The sequence below is a fragment of the Thalia democratica genome, chromosome 4, assembly GCF_965202585.1.
Source record: "Thalia democratica chromosome 4, ktThaDemo2.hap1.1, whole genome shotgun sequence".
NCBI classification, from domain to species: Eukaryota; Metazoa; Chordata; class Thaliacea; order Salpida; family Salpidae; genus Thalia; species Thalia democratica.
The window spans coordinates 32,328,123-32,350,523 of record NC_139168.1 but is presented as its reverse complement, the minus strand read 5'-3'; the positions used below and the strand labels follow the sequence as shown (position 1 = coordinate 32,350,523).

Below are 22,401 nucleotides of genomic sequence, written 5' to 3'. Positions count from 1 at the left end.
AAGATTGTATATTGTCCTGGGCATTACCTTAAAAGGTATCCGATGTGTGCGATTCAATAACCGAAAGGTCCTAGGACAAAACGCGTTTTTGTGGTTCAATAAACTATAATAATAAACAAAATGTAATCAAGTTTTTACCAGTTTAACTACTTGGATATTTTAAAAAGTAAGATCAAAGTACTTGTATGAATCTTCGTAGCACATTTTTTTTATAATTAGAAGTTTGAATGGCAAATAAATTTTAAAGACCAGGGTCGCCATATGGCCTTAATAGTGTTCGTACGCGCCAGGCTAAATCAGTTCTTTAGGACAAAATTTTAGTTCAAACGCTTTGACATTTGAGAGTCAGTTTTATTTTGAGTAAAATATTAAGTTTTAAATTTGAGTAGCATTAGAATTTAATAGCCTTAATTTTACTACAAATAAGGCTATAATGACAAATTTTGTCATTTCAAATGCTCGTAAGTATTTAAAACCCCAACAAGAATTTTGAGAAATTTTTCAAGTAAATTTTGAATTTATTAATGCTTGAAAATTTTAGACTTTTTTGTTTCACGTAGATATTATGAACTTGATGTACTAATGATTTCAATTGACTCACTTGAGGAATTTCTGCAATGAGTGTGATTTTTATAAGATAGAGAGGGGTAAAGTATAGTAAGGGTATCATTAAACTGGAATTTTCTAAAAAATCAAGAACAGCTGAGCCATTACGTAGTAGTTCAATAATTAATTAAGTTCCGAAAGCTAAAGTTTTTATGATAACTTTTTGGGCCATATCTAAATAAATAGTTTTTAACTTAAAAAATAAAAAATTAGCTAAAAAAATTGTATAATCTGGTTATAAACCTAACTGGATGTCAACCAACAAAGGTAAGGAAAATGAAATGTCAGTCTAAACTATTCTCAATTTTCAAATGTCAGCCAAAAATTGCAAAGTTTTGCGTATGAACCCTGCCCCAAGCATAGAGCCAAACAGTATTTGTTTGTTATACATGTGAAAATTCTTTAACCAAGGCAACCTTGTCAAACACTAAAGCGGTTCATAATAAAATAATCTATTTTGTTTATGATAAATCCAAGTCCTATTGAAATTCTAGGTGTTTCCCCAATATTGAAATTCTAGGTGTTTCCAATGCTGATTCAGCATAAAAAAAATCAAAATTTTGTTTATTAAACAGTTTTATATAAATTTGGGTAAGGAGGGTTAGTTTTAAGGGTATAAATTATAAAAAATTATTAGACAAATGCAGACTCAGCAAATACTTTGGGAATAAGTTTCACTTAAAATGGACCCGATAAGTCCTAGCTAGACAGACGTTAAACTGTATCCAAGTGATGTACGACTTGATAACCGAAAGGTTTTACTTATAAAGTTTTCATTAACTTAACCTACATTACTTTTACATGTTGAAACGATGTACATTATCTTTTCTTCTTGAATTTTATTTAATATATATCGTATTAAGACTGCTTCAATACGACAACAAGTATATAAATAATTTAAATTTACATTGAGTTTTAAAACACAGTTATAAACTTTTTTCAACTTCCAACCTTTTCAAGATAATTTTATTTAATAGTCACACATAAACACATTTAGTAGTAATAAAAGTTTTTTGAGCTCAAGCACATAAAACTATTCGTGCTTTAAGTTTTGTCGAGTTCCAAAATTAATTGACTATAATCAAAAATATGTGAATAAGTTAAAACTTAAGTTATTGTATTAACAGTTGGTCTTCAAACTCTTCAAAATTTATGCTCAGTAAATACTTGAAAACGTGTTTTGTGCAATGCACTTTAGACCAGTGCTTCTGAAATTGGGTTCCGCGGAACCCTAGGGTTCTGCGACGCCTCTCAGGGGTTCCGCGAAGCCTTTCGAAATTTAAAAAAGAAATTTAAAAGAAAAAAAAACATAAATCATAAAACTTCAAAAAAAATGGAACACATAAAATGGAAATATATATAACTATAGCATTCATTAATCTCTTAGTGTGTATCTAGCAGTAGGACTTTTAATGGGTATTCATTATTAAAAGGTGTCCTGGTTGCGCAAATTTTTATACAAGGAAAGATTTTATGACGTTGCGATTAATCATGTTTGATTTCGTTTATTTATTATAGAATCATAAAATACCTACTGAATCTGGCGCACTTTGAGTTTGGCTCGACTTAATACTATTACAATTGGTATGATTTCTAACAATGCTATAGTTTTGCTAAAAAAATTGTTTTTACTGAATTTTTTTGGTTTTTTGCAGAAAATATTATATTAAACATTTTATGTAAAATTAAAATTAGGGGTTCCGCGGAAAAGTTGAACTTTAGAAAAGGGTTCCGCCACTAGAAAAAGGTTCAGAAGCACTGCTTTAGACTATGAAAATGTGATACATATTTTTTAAATGATTTTAGTGTCTTAATATATAAAAAGACGTCTTAAGAACTTTTAGTTTATGTTAAAGTTACATTTTTATAACATTTTAAAGACCAATGTAAAATAAAAAATAGTTTTTTACCTTTCCTAACTTTTTAAGAAAATTAATTGACACCTTATGCATACTATCAAGAGTACTGGTTTACATATCAAAATTGTATATTGATATTGTCTTTGCTTAAAACGGCGTATTTTATAAAACCCTTATTTCAGGAATCAGGTCCGTCAAGCAAAAGTATCAGGCTTGTAACTTATTTTTAAGTTGAGAGCTTGTGTACAAAATAAGATGAAAAAATAAAGATACTTTAAAAACATATGATAAAGCAATGTTTATTTATAAGTTTAACTAACTAAAAACTTGAAAAAAAAAATTATTATCTCGCTGATGATCGTACTTACTTTTTAATTTATATCTATTTTACATAAAAACAGAACCAGACGAAAAACTTTACAGTTAAAACCTATCTAGTTACTTTAAAAGAAAAAGTTTACTTTTGCCTTGTTTCAAATTTGCAAACCAAAAATATATTTATCAGCAACATATATTTTGTCTCCTTTAATATAAACTTTAACTTTTTTTTTTATCATAATTAAGTTACAAAGGATCAACATACTAAAGCAAAGTTATTACCTCTAGAGTCTAGATCTTTAATACTGATGTTTGAGTTCACTTGTAACATACATCAAAAAGTTTCGGACATCAAAAGGCTTCTACATATGCTATTGTGCCAAAAATTATTGCTTAACTTAAAAGGTGTAGCTTATTTTTAAACTTAACCTAGAGAAAAGTTCATATTAAAACTTATACTCGTAAAAGAGTTGTAACTTAAAAAAGTAGAAAAAAAAGTCTACACAACAAAAGTTTTTATTAAATATTCTGCAAACTTTCAAAACTTTTTATTTTATACCATATAAATCAAATAGATTTTTCTTACATTTATATAAGAAGCTTAAAATAAAGTTTTTGTATTTAACAATACTTTCAGTTCTCACTATAGGCAAGCACTTTATAACAGTATAAACCATTTTTAGTAACAAAATATTGGTGTAATATAATTGTTTGATAGCAACCAATGGACCGATTTATAATTATTTTTAGCTACTAAATCTTCATAACAATTTTTGTTTAGTTTTATCGATAAGAGTCGTATTTATGCCCTTCCAAACTAATTTTTCTAGGTTTTTAAAATAACACGTAGAGAAGTTATTTTAGATAAATGTTACACAAGTAAGTTTGTCTACATATTTTATTAATACAATTATTGAAAAATACAAGTTCCTCTAATTCAATTCTTATAAAACTTGATCACAGTCAAAGTGTTTAAAAATTTCCTATGAAATACGATATTTTATAGAAAACTTAAGTCAATTTTTTTTTCAAGTCATTGGTTTATGAAATACTTTTAAATGATACGTTAAACAAAATATTACATGGTCAAAATACAGTTCAAAATACATGTTCAACTTATTTCAAAGTTGGAACGTTAGTAATCAGCATAAAAGATCAAGTAAAACAATAAATTGTTTTGATTGTACTTTTTGACATTAGTTTGAAAAACAGTTACACAAGTTCAAGTTGTCGCATGACTTTAAGTCTGCTTTGACATAAATCGTGTCATGTAATGAGATTACAACTAATCTCAAAGTAAATTTATGGAGACAAGCTTACAAACCTTAAGTAAACATTGAGCGGTGTTTACAAGAAACCAAACTCGTGGATAGGTTATAAATCCATAAAGATTTATAGTTTTAATATTTGATGGAAGTATTATTATACAACTTCATTTTATTAAAACCAACTCTCATAAGACAAGTTTTACGACCGTTTTCGGAAAAGTTTGATCAGTAACTTTGTCAGTTCAGGAAAAGCAAACACAAGTGGCTTTTGTGCTTGTCAAAACTCACTAAACTACTTGACATGAGTTGCTATCTTATTGTATTGAGGTGTGTTTGTTTTACGTAATCATTATCTTTGAGTTTCTCCCGATTTTGTAACCAAACTCGACAGTTGTTGTTTTCGCAAATTTCAAGACACGTCAGTTTTTTTTTGTTTATAAAACTAACTGTGTGGTTTCGTAACTTTTGTTAAGCTGTTATCTTTTATTTGATTAGGAAAAACTAACTTAGTGATATATTAAAAGTTAAGTATGACATATTGCTAATGGAAACTTTATAAAAAGGTATTTTGAAACTCAAATAAAAGTTGTCACAAATTAATATTTATATTTTTTAGATTGTTTTAAGAAATTAAGTAGACATTTTTATATCAATACTATATAAAACTAATTTAAAAACCATTTAAATTTAAAGTAAGAAACGAAAAAGTTTATTCTTAAATAAAAAGTAAAAGAAAAGTAAAACAATTTTAGAATAAGCCAAGCTAAAAATTAAATGTATTAAAACTAATTGTTATTCAAAGTAGTAAAAACTTTCAAAGTAAAAAAGGTATTATTTTTTTGCCGGTTAAGTTAACGTTTTGAATACTGCCAACAAGTTGGAAGTTAAGAGACAATTGCAAACTCATAAAAGTCCGAATCTTCAATATTTACATTTAATCAAATCTCAAAAGTCTCTATGTTTTTTATCGCATCAATTTAATTTAAACTTAGTTATATATACTTTTTTGTTCAGCCGAGTAATTATTACTTCTATTTTCAAATAACAACATTAGTATCTTCATAAATTACTTAAAATATATGTTGGTAAAAATAAGTTTAATCTAAGAACTCGAAGAAAACAATTTTTGCATTCATAAACTTTGTTAAAAGCTTTTCCAAATGTTAACTTTAAAAAAATGAGTTTCAAACTCAAACTTTTGACTTAAGGTGTAAAACCAGGTTGTTCAAACTTGATAAAAAAAACCTTAATTTTTAAAAATTGTAAGCCAAAAAATTGTTTTGTTAATACTTTTTAAAAGTTAAACTAATCTATTGAAAAAATAAATAAAAACTTAAAAAGTTTAATATGACAAAAGAAAACTTTGTAGAAACATTTATAAAAAAAAATTTAGCAGCTTTTGAAATCTCAAAAACTTTATTTAAAAGCGCATAAAATCAGTCATTTAAAAATGTTTAGTTTTTTCAATTTAATGATAAGTTATTAAAACAAAGCATCCTTTTTAAGACTTATTTGAGTTAGATTTCAGTTAAAAAGACCTTAAGAACATACGTACCTTTTTTTATGTGGTATTAATCGTCACAAATGTACAACTTAGCACACTTTTCAAATAAAAATAAGATAAATTATACAGCATAAATATAATAAATGATCCCTTTACATTAAAATATAAAATCATAAGTTAAACAAAGTATTTTGTATACATATTTCTAGGACCTTATTTGTAATAAGCATCGGTTTTCTTGGAATTTCATTGGATAAAATTTAATAAAACTCTGTTAATTTTCTTTTAGAAGTTCTTTCACTTTAGTTTTTCAAGGCATACAGCATAGTCCTAAAGGTTAATTAACTTAGATAAATAACTTCTGTAACAGTAATTTATCTGCAACGAGAAAGAAACTTAGGTGCTGAAATTCAAACCGCATGAACCCGATTGAATCTTATTTTTATTGAATTACATTTAAATTAAGTATTTTTAGTTTATTTTGAGACAAACTAACTTAGTTTCGTCACAAGTCGATATCGATACAAAAAATTTAAACTACTTTGAATAATTAGTCGATAAATAGTTTGTTGAAAGTTTCATCTCTTCAAAACCTCTTTAAAATATTTTATTGCTAATAAAATGTCTATGTAATAAACTCTTGTAAATACAAATAGTCAGGGGTTTTATCCCTGTGACCGGATAAACTTCAAACATAAATATGTGCTAACAATCCCATTTTCATAAATTAAACTTGATAAAAAAAGTCGATGAATAACAAAAGCACGTAAATAAAACTTATATTGTACCAACACTGTGAATATTATTATAAACTAACAAAATAGAAATAAATTGAACAATAATATTAATAAAGACTTTTAATAAAAAAATTAATTAATCGATAAATGGCTACTTATAACTATTTAAAAGGATAGACATCCTTGGGCAAGTTATATGGTACAATTAAAACTACAACTGTTTTAATATTATGTCAAAATAAAGTCCCTCAAAAGATACTGATTTTTTTCAAACCAGCTCAGTTAATTTTTTAGCAAGATTTAAAAAAATTCAAATTGAATTGAAAGCGAAGTTTTTTTAGTATAAAAAACGCTCTTATTTTAGTTATTTAAAAAAATTAATTTAAAAAGGTAGAAAAAATTGTTTAACATAAAGGTTTTTATTTCATAATATTTTTTCAATTGTCTTTTGCTTTATTTTAATACTAATCAATTTTTCATGTATTTATCCATAACCATTTTAGTTATATTTCTTATTGTTTTGATAAAAGCTGTCAAAAATAGATTACTTGTTAAATAGTCAAATATTTAATTATAAATTATATAACTTTTCCATATTATAAAAGTTTTATAAAGTAAATAGATGATTTATATTGTTTTATCTTTCTGTTTTTTTTATTTTTGATTTTATATTATGTGTACAGTAACCACAACTAACAAAGTGATATCTTTACTTAAGGTTTGTCTTATTGTAAGATGGTCTCGTCAATCATTCTATTGTTTGCCAAATGTCAATTAATGTTTGCCAATATAAGTTTGTGTCAAACTTTCTGTTTTTTTATAGTCAATCAATAGGTAATAAAAGAAAATGAGCTTATCTTACCAAAACATGACGAAACAAAATGTTTGTTCAAATAATTCTAGTATATAAGTAAAGCGTTTTTGAGGTTGTATATTCAAGTTTTTTAAATTACTTGATTTGCAAAGGCTTTAAGTTTAAAACTTTTTAAATAAAAAGAATAAGTAAACTTTAGAAAACGCAGGTCCATATAAAAGTTGAACTCTTTATCGCAGCAAAATATTTATGTACAATTAAAATGTTAACTCTATTCTGACTTTAGTTTTTACTTTTGAAATTAAAAAAAGTTCTAGTAAAATTTATCATGAAGAAAAGTACTGGTCCTTTAGTTTAAAATCTCATAATTTAAAACTATGTTATCAAAAACAAGTATTTTGAAGATGATTAAATTTTTTAAACAGGATTTTGTATTTTTTATATCGTGTTATACTTTTTGTCAATATTCATGATTATAACAAAAAAAGTTATTCATAGTTTTAAGTTTTATTATGATTAAAACCACTTTTACAAACGTATAAGTTTCAATATAAGGTTTTTTTTTATTCTTTCTGATTGTACGCAACAGTAGCTGGTATTATACGAGTGTTATGAATGAACAATAGAGTGACTACACTTACAAATGTGCTTGTTAGTACAAAAACAAGGTTAATAAGACCCTGCTAGAAAACTACAAGTAAACATTGAACCTTTTAACCGGTTAAATAAGATTCTTGCGTAATATAGTAAACTGTCGCTAAAAGTGAAGTTTCATAACTGTTAATGACCGATAGCTAGTCTGTGTGTTTTGTGATATAAGAAAAGAACGTCAGGTGTTGATATTCACAACATACTTCAATATAAAATGAAGTTAAGGACGTTGCGGTCAAAATTAGCAAGACAGTAGACTAATAAACGCTTAAATAAAAATGTTTAACTACTTGGGTAGAAAAAATGTCTAATTTGAGACAAGTTTTTATTTTTTCAGATTTTTATTTCAATATTCAGTGCTAGAACATTTATAAAACTAAAGTTTACTATGCTTTTAATAACTTTCAACTTTTTTAAGAATTAAAGTATAATATCAAAACTAGAAAATAATTTCAAATAAAACCTTAAAGATAAATATTTTTTAATGCATTTACTACATATGCATAACAAAATTATAATGTTTTTGTTTTGTACAGATACTATTTATAGATTAAAATGCGAAAATTACTTACAGTTTTCGCACTGTTGTTTGCCTTAGCGGGTAAGTTTGTCGTGATTTTTATTTTCAGTGTAATAAAAAAATAGTTAATAGTATTTACGTTATGTATTAATCTAAAAGTACAAGTACTTTAAATTTCTAGAGTTTAAAAAATTATTGATGATCACTAAAGTTTAAAAAAGTGTTCAAACGCTTTGCTTAAACACCAAGTCAAAAAGTTGACTTTTTTAAAACTAAAGTAAACTATAAATATAAAATTTAAAAACAGCAACATCAAGTGCTGAAGAGGACTATGTCCGTGTTTGTTACTACACAAACTGGTCCCAATATCGCCCTGGGGCCGGAAAATTTTCAATGTCCGACCTCGACCCTTTCCTGTGCACCCATCTCATCTACTCCTTCATTGAAATTGGAAACAATAATCAGGTACTTAGTATTTTTTGATAAAATATCTTTAATATGTCTAAACTTAAATATGTGTACAATGTACACTCTATAAGCAAAAAGCTCTCTGTATAGCTGTGAAAAGTAGTGCAGCATTGAAATTAAAGTTTAGACACTTTGATACAAATTCTTTCAGTTTTTTTGAAGATTAAGCGTTCAAAACTTTTGTTTTTAATAAGTAAAAGTTTTTAAAACATACTTGAAAAGTATAAAAAAGTTAAAAAAATTTCCTTGTCTCTTTACAGAATACAAACTAACTATTTCCGGATTGTTTATGAAAAAAAATACTTGTAAAACTCAACAACTAAGATACACTTCTAAAATGTAGAAATTTTTTCAGTTGAAACTTCGCGAGTGGAACGGGGAACAGCTCATTGCTGATTCGATGATTTTGAAGCAGGCAAACCCCAATTTGAGGATCAGCGCCGCTGTCGGTGGCTGGAACTTCGGAACTGAAAGGTTTACCGCCGTGTGCAAAGATGAAGCCACTATGAGGGTTGATTGTTGTTTGTTGTAGAACTTGAAATATTTTATACAACTGGAATACTTGTATTTATAAAAATTAAAAAAATTTAACGATGAAAAAGATTACCAAGATAACCAAGATTATGATTACTTTTTTATACTTGCAATAAACATTACTTTTGTAACAAACTTACAAAAGCTTGAATAAAGACTTTAATACTTTTGTTGATGTATGTAATATAAAAGAAAACAACCATACTTCAATTTAAAATTTGATCTATTTGCAGCACTTTGCCAAGACAACAGTCGATTTCCTCCGCAAATACGAGTTTGACGGTATTGATATGGATTGGGAGTACCCCGGATCAAGAGGAAGTCCACCAGAAGATTTCAACAACTTCCCAAGATTGGGCGAAGTTTGTTTGTTTCGTATTAGAAATAAATTTGATCATTAAAACTAATTTATACGCAATCAGTTCAAAATTAGTAGAACATAAAAGCTTTAGAAAGTAAAAACATTAATACTTAAGTTGTTTTTAGTTTTTACAAGAATAGAAATCAACTAGCGTCTTTTTAGTCAATACGAACTCATAAAGCAAATTTCCAATTTTTAGCCAGTTAAAAGTCATTATTTTTAAGCTAACTAAAAATATAAACTGTATAAAACTTCTTTTTTGTAACAACTTACATCAACAATCAGATAATGATGGAAGAATTCGAGAATGATCCTTCTCCAAAGGACAGGTTGTTGCTTACCGCCGGAGTGTCCGCTGGTGAGTACACCATCAAATCGGGATACGACATTCCAGCGTTGTGCGGGTTAGTGTTAAACATCTAGTGTTTATTGGCGTTTGAAATCAAAACTGAAACGGTGAAAAACTCGCAGCATCTTCGACTACATCCACTTGATGTCGTACGATTTCCACGGCGGTTCGTTCGAGTCCATCACCGGCCACAACTCGCCATTGTACGGCAACACCGGAATTGAAATGACCAAGAACTTCAATGTGGTCAGTTTGAAATAATGTTTACAAACAAAAATTTCTTAATGTTAAACAATTAACTACTAAAACAGTTAGAAAAAGAGTTTAGGAAAACAAGTTCATTTTGAACGCTTTGCATAAAACTATGCTTTACTGACATAATTGTGGAACCATAATTAATTTAAAAACTTTAATTTAAAAACAGTTTTAGGGTAACTAAATTAAATGTCATTTTTTTGAATAATTTTAAAAGTAAAGCCGATTATCTTAAAATTTAATTGGTAAATACAAGGAGTTTAGCTTTACACACTACAAGTTTTAACTCACGACATTGTTTTTTCTTTACTAAATAAATCACAACATTAGAACAACGGACTTCAATTCTGGATCAATGGAGGTTGCTCTAAAAAGAAGCTTGTTTTGGGTCTCCCACTTTACGGAAGGTAAGTATTTGGTTTGTTCAAAAAAAGATGTTTTGTAAATGATGTTTATTAAACCCCTTTTAGAACTTTCACCCTGACAAACCCAGCAAACAACGGGTACAATGCTTCTGCATCGGGCCCAGGAAAGGCCGGTCCCTACACCAGAGAGGCCGGAACTCTTGCATACTCTGAAGTAATTTAAATATTTGTTGAATATGTTATCTATCACGTATGTTTTTGTAGTACCTATGAAATGAAACTAGCTCTTTAGGTGTTTGAAAAAATGACTTATAGGTTGTTTTTGAACAAAAACTGTATTACACTAGTTTTTAATTTTTTTTTAACAATAAAAGTTAGTACATTAACAAACAGTTTTATTTAAACATTAAACAGGATATGCTACATAAAAATTAAAACTAAAACTTGCAGCTGGATATTTATAATTTAAAGCAAAACTAAAACTCAAGTTTTGTTAGATTTGCAGCCAAGTGAAAAATGGTAAATTATGGTACGAACCAGAAGTTTTGGCACCATCATTGGCAACTGGGGACCAATGGATTGGTTTTGATGATAAGACCTCACTCCGTACCAAGGTTAACTTTTAAATATTCTGTTTCTTTTTTATTTGACAACTATTACTTGTGTTATTCAATGGTTGTCTATAGTTTTTAATTGAATAACACATTGAATAACCATTGAATAACACAAGTAATAGCTGTCAAATAAAATCGAAGCAGCTAATATTTGTCTCACATTAAACTGTAAAACTGTCGTACCAAGGTTAACTTTTAAATATTTTGTTAGTTTAGAAACAAATAGAAAAAGTAAAAATAATGTATTCAAATGTAGATTGAAAGCTCTAAATAGTGTTTTATTGACTTTTTTTTAAAGTATGCATGTCGTAATTTAATGGTTATGTTATAAAGAGTGCGACTTTGAAAAGGTTTTAAACATTATCGTATATACTTTATGACTTTAAGTTTTTAGGAAGTTTGTGTGAATTTCAAGTTTTACAGTTTAATGTAAGACAAATATTAGCTGCTTCGATTTTATTTGACAACTATTACTATTATTCAATGGTTGTCTAACTTTTTTTTTTTACTTTTTAGGTTCAATACATGAAAGACCAAGGCTTGGCTGGTACCATGATTTGGTCAGTTGATATGGACGATTTCAGCTCCATTTGTGGTGAAAAATATCCTCTTATGAGGTACCTTTTGTTGTTAAAATTAAATACTCAAAAAAATTATTTGTTATTTATTAAAAGTATTAAGTAATATAAAACTAAGTTTAAAATATCCCGAACTTTTTCAATTATAAACTTGATAAACAAAAAATTATACAACAAACAGTTAAAATACTTTGCATTAAAAATGTGTTTTAAGAACAACTGCTTCAAAAAAAAAGACAACAAAATAACTACAATTGCTACTTGTTTTAATTTTATCTTGTCATCTCAACTGAAAAAAAAAATCCCCTAAAACAGAACCATCTACAAAGAATTGGAAGGCGAAAACTCCCCGGCCTGCTTCGTTTCCCCGACCACCGAAGCCGTCACTTGGTGGCCCGACCCGAACGCCACCGACCCACCATCGTCCACAACTTGCTGGTACCCATTGGAGGATGGCGAGGAGGTCCCAACAGCGCCACCGCAGACCACCACCAAGGCACCGGCCACCACCACCGAAGAACCTGCCACCACCACCACTGAGAAACCTTTAGGTACCACAACCGAGAAGCCCCAAGGTTTGAAAAGTTCTAAGATATGTGTACAGCTTATTTCTATAAATAGTTTTTGCAAAATTTAAATTATTTTATTTTTATTATAACTTTGTTAATTCAGAAACAAGATTTTACTTTTCATAATGTTGGTAGCACTAGCGTTTGTTTATTTTTTTGAGCAAGATTTTGTTTAATTTTATTTTTAACTTTTTCATATATTTAACCTACAAATCTTTCTGTTCAAAATAAAACAACAAAGTGTATTTGCTTGTATTATTTTTTTTCTAACAAATAAAAATATTCCAGAGCCATCAACTGAAGGACCAGCTGCCACCACTACTCAACAGAACAACAACGGTAAGTAAACTTTTAAAACCTTGTAAATATTTTTCACTAGATTGTAACTAAGACTGACTCGATTACATGCACATATAGTTTTAACTGAGCTTATTATTTCAAATAGTCAAACAAATTTATTAGAAATACCCATAACAAACAAAGTTTATATAAACTTTTAAATCGAAGTTTATCAAATATTTTAAACATTCTTTTTTTTTCAGGAGAGTTCACCTGTACCGCTGCTGGAATCCACCCGGATCCCGAAGACTGCGCTTACTACTACCAGTGCGATGCCGGTCTCAACCCCTACCACAAACAGTGCCCGGCGGGACTTTTGTTCAACGCCGAGACCAGAACTTGCGATTGGGCGAGCAACGTCCAGTGCTAAAATGCTGACCTCCAGTGTTTGAAGATGAAAATTTTGTTTCCACGTTGATAACAATTTTATTTTGCACTCTGTAACAACAGAATTTCGTTTCTAGCATCTTTACAGCATCATTAAAATAAACGACTACGTAAATAATTGATTCTGTTCGTATATAAAGTTTGTTCAAGTTTTTCACTGCTAAAAGCAATAAAACTTCAAGTTCGTCTGATAAAAAAATAGTTGTTTACGATAGAAATTAGATAAGTACACGCTAGATTTAAAGTAAAAATTGCATTTTTTGATTATGTCGGGGAAAAAATTGTTTAAAACATATAAGTTTCCAGATTTTATTTTTAACTCTAAAACCAATCAAAAATAAATAAGGCTTTTTAAATTTTTCTTTTAAGCATTGTTTTTAATTATAAACAGGAAAGTAAGAACAAACATTATTAGGTAAAGACGTTTTAAAATTGTTCAATTTTAGCTAAATGAAATATTGGTATTTTCTTTTACAAGTTTGATGTTGTTTTTTTTTGGTTTACTTTTGTTATTCTTCTAAAAAGCTGAAAATTTATTTTATAAACTTAGACTTAATCTATTTTTAGAAGTATCACTTATGGCACGCTTTATTATTTAAGTAGTAAAATGTATCAAATACGAATGAAAATAAAAACTTTTCGACATACATTTAGTTTTCATTACAAAAGAATATGAATAGGAAAAAAAAATATTTACACACATGAAAATTTAAGAGTAAAAATTAACAACTGTTGCTAAAAATCAACCTAAGTAAGAAATTTTAAAAATAATCAATTGGTTAAAAAGCATTATAAGTTATTAAAATTTCGTTTTAAGAAGTTAAATAAAAGATCACAGCTTAGAATTATCTTAATGAAATTAATACTAAAAATTTTGTAAAAGTTATTTTAAACAATTACATCAAAATAAAATCTTAATAGACGGGGTGAAAGCACGTAATTAAAAAAAATCAAACCACACATTTAAGGAAATAGACTAAGTACTAATACAGAAACAAAATAATCTTAAGATGCCAAAAGTAAATATAATTTAAAGTTATTCAAAAGTTGAAACAGGTGAGTGCACTTTATTCTGTTAAACAGCATTTTTTTTAAGTAATAATGAATTAAATCTACTTTATATAAAACTCAAACTTTAAACTATTTTAGTATTTTAAGTAAAAATAAAAATGACTATAACTAATTGGCAATTTTATTTTTGTACTTTAATTTTACTAATGCAATTTTCTAGTGTTTACAGCTTTAACTAAGAGTTTTATCTTTGCTGTTTTTATAATTTTAGCAATAAAAAAATCAAAACAATCCAATTAATATATATTTCAACTTATATTCTTTTACATAAATTTAGGTGAACGGAAAAGTTATAAAGATTTAAAATAGTGCTTAAGATTTTATTTTATTGTAGTGCTAAGTAAATACTTGTAAATCACTTAGTATAATATTTATCATTATGATAATTATGTTATCTTTTGTATTACACTTAAGTAACCAAGCTTGTACTAATTTTAATAAAACAAAAAAAAAACATTTTGAACTGTTTTACAATGAATGACACCAGCACCAAAAACTTGTATAATGATTTTCAAAATCTTCATCCATGGTCAACTTAGCTACCCTATCATCTTCCTTAGCAACTAGCTCACTGGCAACGAGCTTAAACAGCTGATCAACTCCAATATTTTCTTTCGCACTCGTTTCAACAAAAACGGCCCCCAACTCCCTTGCTTTTTTCTCTCCTATCTCTGATTCAATTTTTCTATCTTTTTTGTCCACTTTATTTCCAACTAAAAACGGTAAATACTCTTCATTGTTCCCAACTTTCATGTAGTCAACCCACTCAGAGACACGCTCGAATGACTCTTTGTTTGTGACGTCATAAACAAAGACTACTGCGTCACAGTCGTTGACGAAGGTCGGTATAAGGCTTCTAAACTTTTTCTGGCCCGTCGCGTCCCATATCTGGCAACGAACAGATTTGCCGTCGATGAAAACCGTTTTGGGCAAGAAATCAACGCCAATGGTTGATTTGTAGTTTTCGTAGTAATTTCCGTACTTAAATTTGGTGATCAGAGACGTCTTTCCGACATGAGGCTCTCCAAGAAACATCACTTTGAACCTCTTTGAAATGCTTTCAAAACGGCAGGTCATTGCTGTACTCGAGTTTTGAATGAGTAAGTTTTTTATGTATATTACTGTATAAATATAATAAAACAGTACTACTACTACATGATATAAGTTATAAGACTTTTGTTATAACTAATAAAAATATATAGACTTTTATATTTTTGTAGTATTTTAAACTATGTTATTTTACTATTTTATATGATGCTTAAGACTTTTTCAAATTTAAAAATTGGTAGTTGAATTATTTATAATACAAAAATCTATTGACAGTTATCACGATTTTAGTCTCTTTTTGTTGGTAAAAGAAGTTTTTAAGGTTATTATAAGTTTTTTGGGTTTGGAAAATTTAATCTTTTTATTAGATAAATATACTACTGGTAGTACTTTGATAAATACTTCAACAAAAAAGTACAACATGCTTTGTTTTTTAATTGGAAAATAGTTAAGAACAAACTTTATAAAAACGCAAAAATTCTTTTTAACTTTTCTTCAAAAAGGTATTTTTTCTTGAATCTTATTTGTATGTGTTATGCAACACTACATAGTTTACTCTATAGACTAAACAAAAACTTTTTTTCTACTAACTTGTCAAGTATGTTATGTTTAAATTTTCTTATATCGAAAATTTTATGATATAAAACTATACATTTTCTGTAAGTTTCTCATAGTGAAGTTTTGTAATTAAATGTCGTACTTTTAGCTTTTTTTTAGTTAATATATAAACAAAAAAGGCAAAAGGTTTTTGGGCAAAGATTGGTTTTGAGAAGTAAAAAATAAAGTAATAAAGTTTTACGGTTGATTTTAGACCGAAATTAGAACTTTATAAGAAAATTATAAGACATTTATTCTAAACATCTAATTAGTTATTAATAAAGCGAAATCAAGAAAAGAAAGACAATAAAAGAATTCTAGTTTAGAAACCATTGTATCAAAATATGATCAAAAAATAAGTTTTAATTTGAATTAATAGCTCTGCTAAATCAAACATGTACTTTTAGTTTTAAGCTTTAAATTTTGACAAGTTTGAAAGTCTTAAAAGTTTTATAATCTTTTTTGTGCTTATATAATTTTATTCAGATTTTTACTTAAGTTCTTGATTAATAGCTACTTAAAAAATGTAAATTATTAAAACTGATAGCTTAAAAATAGCTATATACGGTCTAGTTAAACCAATTTAACTTATTTGTACTATTAAACATAGTGATAAAGACTAACATTGTTTTTTTAAAACTAATAAAAAAATCTTAAAGAAAATACTGTTTATACTTAAAGTTTAGACAAAAGTTATATATTTTGTTGTTACTAGTTAAGTTTAAAGCATGGTCTAAGCCTGTTTATCATATAATAGTATCAGTTCTGTTTACTTCTTGGTAATACAAACATAAAGTTTCAAATAATAATATCATTATAATTTGGATTTTCTTTAATTATAAATTTAATACAAAAGTAGAAAACTCTTAAACCCATAAGTAACTACTAATAGTCGATAATAAGTTAAAGTCATCTGTAAGTTAAAAGAATAAAATAAAAACAACTTTTAAGTTAAAGCTCAAATTATAAAGAAAAAAAGTTAAGGTAGTTATAAGTTTTTTTAAAAAATCTAAAGCGCTATATATTGTTTACAAAATTTGTTCTTAATATTTTCTTAAACAGTTTTACAAAAACTTTGTAAAAATAGACATTAATAAGTACGAATTTTATAAAAAGATATCCATTTTCAATGCATTACGGATAGCTAAGTCAAATTTCGTGTGCTTAATAGCATTATAACTACTTCATTTTTCTGCTCTAAATATCTTAACTTAAAGTGGTGTATCTGATGGTAAACATACTGTAAGTTAGTTAATTCTAAATCATATATGAATGTTTAATACCGTTAGGATAGTTTTCCAACAGACTAATAATCTCAAATAAAACAGGTATAGTGAAATTATGTAATCTATCTTAGGTCGAACTACTTAATTGTAAAAGCCGCTACCGGTTTAATCAAAAAAAAAACGGTAAATTGATAAAATAGTTTTCGACTTTAAATTGTAAAAGAAAAACAAACTATATAAAATATAAAATACCACAGATGTTCTTGTGCTAAAACTTTATTTCAACTAACGGCGTTTCACTGCTCTCAAATAAATTTAAGAACAGATCTACGGAGTCTATAAAATATTAACACACATTAGAAAAAAAGCAGAAAAAGCATGTATAATTATGTATAGTGTTTATGTAGGTAGTAGCTATAAATGAATTTTATGGTTTTAAAACAAAGTTTGGGATAAAAACATAAATTTATAAAATTGTCTACAAAAAATACAAATTTAATTAAAGTAGGCACTAACCTTAAAAACCTCTAAGAATAGGCAAGTTTTTAAAACGCCGTTAGTTGAAATAAAGTTTTAGCACAAGAACATCTGTGGTATATATTCCGATAAGCTTAGCTTATCAGGATCTCCGGGATTTAACGCCTTTTAACGTTACATCTTATAAAATATAAAATATATAGTTTATATATAATTTATGTATACATATATATATGTTTAAAAATATAAAATATAAACTTTTGAAGTTAGTACGCATCTAAATACTATAAAAAACACTTCTAGATACTTGAATTTTTGTGATTCGGGTTTTACATACAACTGAATCCCTACTGAACAAGACAAACTTTGGAGAAAGAAAAATAACAACACTTTTCAGTATGACGAAAGGAAAGTTTCCATGGTGCAGATACGTGTGACCTTGTTGGTTAATGTATTGTTAGCAAGGAAGCAAATAAATTCAGTAATTGTGGTTTATATAGCGATAAAATACTATCTAGCAAAGGCTATCGAACATGAAAAATATTGAAACAAGTATTTAAGATAACTAACGTGTTGTTAACGATTAAGTTTTATAATGATTTGTATTAAATGGTTGCTTTAAAAAGTTAGATTTACGAATTAGAAATATATCAACAATCATTAAAATCATTAAAAAATGTTTTAAAAAATTAAGTTACTTTTTAAGTGTTTAATGAGTTTATATCATATTATTTTTTACTGCATTTTAGCTAACATATGTATAGCAACGCTCTTTTAAGAAAGATGATCTTATAAGTCTTAAAAATATTTAAAACCTTTTTGGCGATTTAATTTGATAACACTTACATAAAAACTAATACAAAAATTAACTATGTAAAGAGTTTTTCGTAAAAAAAAACATTACAGATAGATAAAAGTTTTATCATATATTAGAAAAAAGTAGTATAATACTTTTTCTATATTTTAGTATCCTTACTAAAAGTTTTTGAACTTTTTGAACAAAAAATAGTTCTTAGAATCAAAAAAAGCATTCATTTATTACAAAAGCTGAAAAAAATTTAAACGTATTTATTTGGTTTAAAAATATTTAAAGCTTTTTCTATGTAGTTTTTGCATCTATCGCAAATATAGAATAAGTACTTTAAAATGATTTAAGTACAGGCTATTTACAAGTTTTTATCTAATTTTGTGCGCTCTACATTAGTTATACATGTTATTTTTTTCTTTAAGCATAAAGTGTAATTCTTATGAAAAAGTTATTGATGCAGCTTTAAGAATTTCTATTAGTTTATATAGATATGTTGTACCTCAAAAGTTTTCATAAATGTGTCTAACTTTTTATGATTATAATTTCTATAATAAACAGTTATAAAAATTCAAGTCAAAACTAACTTAAGATTAACTTATGTTTTTTTTTCTACGACTACAGGAATGATAAAGTAAGTTGTTGAAAAATATTTTATCCATTTGCAGTTTTAACATTTTTTGTTTATGTTGAAAAAATTATTATGTGCTTGAAATATTAGTTATATATTAACTAAATATATATGTAGTGAATTTTATATATTAAAAAACCAGTTTATAACAAATATAATCCTTAAAAGTATGTTTTAGTTTGCTGTAAAAAATTTTCATTTATAAAATATTCATAACAATTTTCATAAAGCATGAAAATTTTATCACTTATGGATTACTTTTTTTTACTTAACAATTATAGCAAAAAGTATATTTAGATATTTATGAGATATTTTTTGCTTGATTTTTCACTAACAACGTGGCTTTACTTAAATAAAATAAAAAGAAACTTTTGCTAGTAAAAAAAATTAAAAACTCTACTGAAGTACTCTGTAAGAATAAACGAACTTCAATAGAAAATTAAAATAAGATGAACGCTAAGCAGAGAAAAACCTCCAAAAAGTTCAAGGTCTTGTTCGTCGGCGAGCCGTGCGTCGGAAAAACTTCCCTGCTGCTCAACCACACCGAGGGCAGCTTCTACAGGAACTACGAGGCGACGATCGGGCTCGACTTCATCACCAGGGTCGTGTGCAGGGAAGAGCAGGAAGTCCACCTCAAGTTCTGGGACACGGCCGGCCAGGAGCGCTTCAGGAGCCTGATGCCAAGCTACTTCAGGGACGCCGACCTCGCCACGGTCGTTTATGACGTCACTGACGAAAAGTCGTTCCGAAAGGCCGCCAGGTGGGTCGGGGAGGTGAGGTCGGCGGGCGGTGATGACGTCATAGTCGTTCTAGTCGGCAACAAGGCGGATCTGGGGGACAAGAGGAGGGTGGGGAGGGAGAGAGGGGAGGAAAAGGCGAAGGAGCTAAAGGCGGTTTTCATTGAGACGAGCGCAAAGGACAGTTCGAACGTCGAGCTGCTTTTTGAGAGGATCGCAAGCGAGCTGCTTGATAAAAGGAAAAGCTTGCCGGGCCCTCAAGATAAACTTTTAAAAGACTTTCAAAAGATTCCTACAGAAGTAGAGAAATCTATATGTGAATGTTGCACTATTTTATGAACTTTGACTTTATTTTTGTCTTGTTTTCTTTTTTTTTATTTAAGAGTTTTTCGTGTTTTTTTTTTAATGTACAAAATATTTTTTATGTACTTTTTAGTTAAGCTTAAAAATTTTTACATAAAGGTTTAATCATACCAACTCTCGTCAGACAACAAGCCTTCAGTAGACTGAGACCCGAGTTTCATTCTTATTGAAACGTGCCAGTCAGCCGCAAACAAACAACTTGCAGTCGTCAATTATATTATGATCTTTCTAGTGAAGTTTAAAAATGATATTCGTGCACCCTTAAAATTTCGTGCACACCGTGAATACCTCTGATTGAGAAAGCAAACTAGGAATATATTAAATAACAGAGCACAGAGACCCTAAAAATTGATACTTTTTTTTGTTAAATTAATATTAAATTAAAATACTGATACCTGTAATAGTTGAAATTTAATACTTTTACTACCAAAATTATTGATCTATTTACGAGTTTTAATTTTTAGTAATCTTTTTATTTGAGTTACGTAATTCAGTAAATAATTTGAATAGTTTACGACGGTAGTTAATAAGATTTTAAATAGAATGCACTTTTTAATGTTCATAGAAAACTTAGATAAACGAAAATAATGAACAGGGAAATTAACGTTTACATACCCAATGATTTGTATCATAAATGTAAATAGCGTATAAAAAAGTGATATTAACGAAACTAAGAACATTGCAATTGAGATTTGTTTAGAACTAGATGCTTTTGAATAGATTTTTGTTACTGTAGCTTGTTTTTTGAGTTTAGCAAACATATTTTGTTGGTTTTTTTAATTCCAGAACCCTAAACTAGCGTTTTAGAATAAACGCAATTAAATAAAACCATAACCTTTGTTTTCATGAGTATCTTTTATTTGAAATAAACATTCACATAAATACGTGTATTATGTAAACTTTAAAGGTACAGGGAAATACAAAATAGATTAAAGAAATTTTTGGTTGAATATAAACTACACACATAAATTATTACTAATACATAGATAAATAAATAAAATTAATACTATGGACTTCTTTCTTACAATATTTCAATAAATATGTTTTGTTCTTATGATAAAAGGTATTATTTTTAAGGATTTAATTTTAGTTTGTAAACTTTAGTGGTTTTTTGCATGTTAATGTTAGGTAAAATGTAGCTAATTAAAGACCAAAATTTCCTAGGTACGCACTGCCGGTTTAAACAATGTAGTGTATTTAAACAATATACTACCATGGAAAACTAATGTAAAGCACAAAAAAAAAACCTAAACATTTTTAACTATCCTGTACTTAAGTTTTTTAAAGTACTTTGTAACGTTTGCAAAATCTACTAAGAAAAAACTTAAAAAATTTTAAGCTAAATAAATTCATTTAAGCTGTTTTGAGCTTTTGTAATAAAAAAAAGCTTTATTTCGTTCTAACAAAATGTATTTTATCTTGAAGAAAACCAAAAAACTGTTAGTATGAAGACTAAAATAAAGAAATAGTTTCTTTTCAACTTTTTTATTAAGTTTCAAAACTTTTACCCGACCGTAACCATTTTTTTTTAAATGTATGATTTAGTTAATTTTTATAATACTTTTGTGCAACAGCTATCAAATTAAATAGCTCAAAAGGTTTAAAACATTTTCAAGACTTATGAGATCATCCTTCTTTGAAGTACTTACGTTAGCTATATTGTAATTAAAAATATTACTGTATATATATGAGCTAATTAAGCACTTTTAAAGCGATTTAATTTAAACATATTTTCGTTTTTTGCTAGAAGCTGTTACATTTTAGTTTTATTTTTGAAAAATTTACTGTAGTTAAATCAAAGTTTATAAGCAATCATTTTATACAGTTCATCATAAAACTTAGTCGTTAATAAAAACTTCATACTTAGAGTTTTTTATATACTGTTGAGTTTATGTAAAACATTCATAAAAGTAAGTAAGCATTTAAAGTAAAACTTATTATTTATTTGAACTTATAATAAAAAGTTTAGAGGAAAACTTCATTTTAATTCACCAATATTTAGTGGTTAAAGTTTTTATTGTAAGTTACTGAGCAAAATAATTTGGAAAAAAGTTTTTTTTTTCATCAAATCATTGTTTTACCCAAAAAGCTTTCATCGAGTTCATTTTTTCATAGTATTCACTATCCTGTTATTTATATATTTAAAGCTTTTAAATCTTTCTTTTGCATTTTTAACAATTATATACTCTCATACTATTTTTAACCTCATAAAACTCTTTAACTAGTTTTCGTCAAAAGTAAAGACAGCTTAATGTTGAACTACATTTAGAAAATAAAAACAACCCTACTTTTAGTTAATCTTCTTCAATTGTGTTTATATATGTACTTACTTGGAATAATTTTTTAAACCA

At 27.3% G+C, this 22,401-nt stretch overlaps 1 protein-coding gene and 2 pseudogenes across 1 annotated transcript; 2 read left to right on the top strand and 1 right to left on the bottom strand.

Annotated features, from left to right (window-relative positions):
* Positions 1-8,312: 8,312 nt before the first annotated feature.
* LOC145833263 (chitinase-3-like protein 1) lies at positions 8,313-13,079 on the top strand. The gene is made up of 13 exons (XM_082940454.1): positions 8,313-8,358; positions 8,585-8,742; positions 9,101-9,256; positions 9,513-9,641; positions 9,926-10,044; positions 10,112-10,235; positions 10,575-10,651; positions 10,715-10,823; positions 11,107-11,223; positions 11,740-11,840; positions 12,117-12,376; positions 12,659-12,709; positions 12,913-13,079. Exons 1-13 carry the CDS (start codon positions 8,313-8,315, stop codon positions 13,077-13,079), a joined length of 1,614 nt encoding a protein of 537 aa, XP_082796580.1.
* A 1,556-nt stretch (positions 13,080-14,635) lies between these two features.
* LOC145833262 (ras-related protein rab-6.2 pseudogene) lies at positions 14,636-15,244 on the bottom strand (annotated as a pseudogene).
* Positions 15,245-19,399: 4,155 nt separating this feature from the next.
* Positions 19,400-20,026, top strand: LOC145833261 (uncharacterized; annotated as a pseudogene).
* The last annotated feature ends 2,375 nt before the right edge of the window (positions 20,027-22,401 follow it).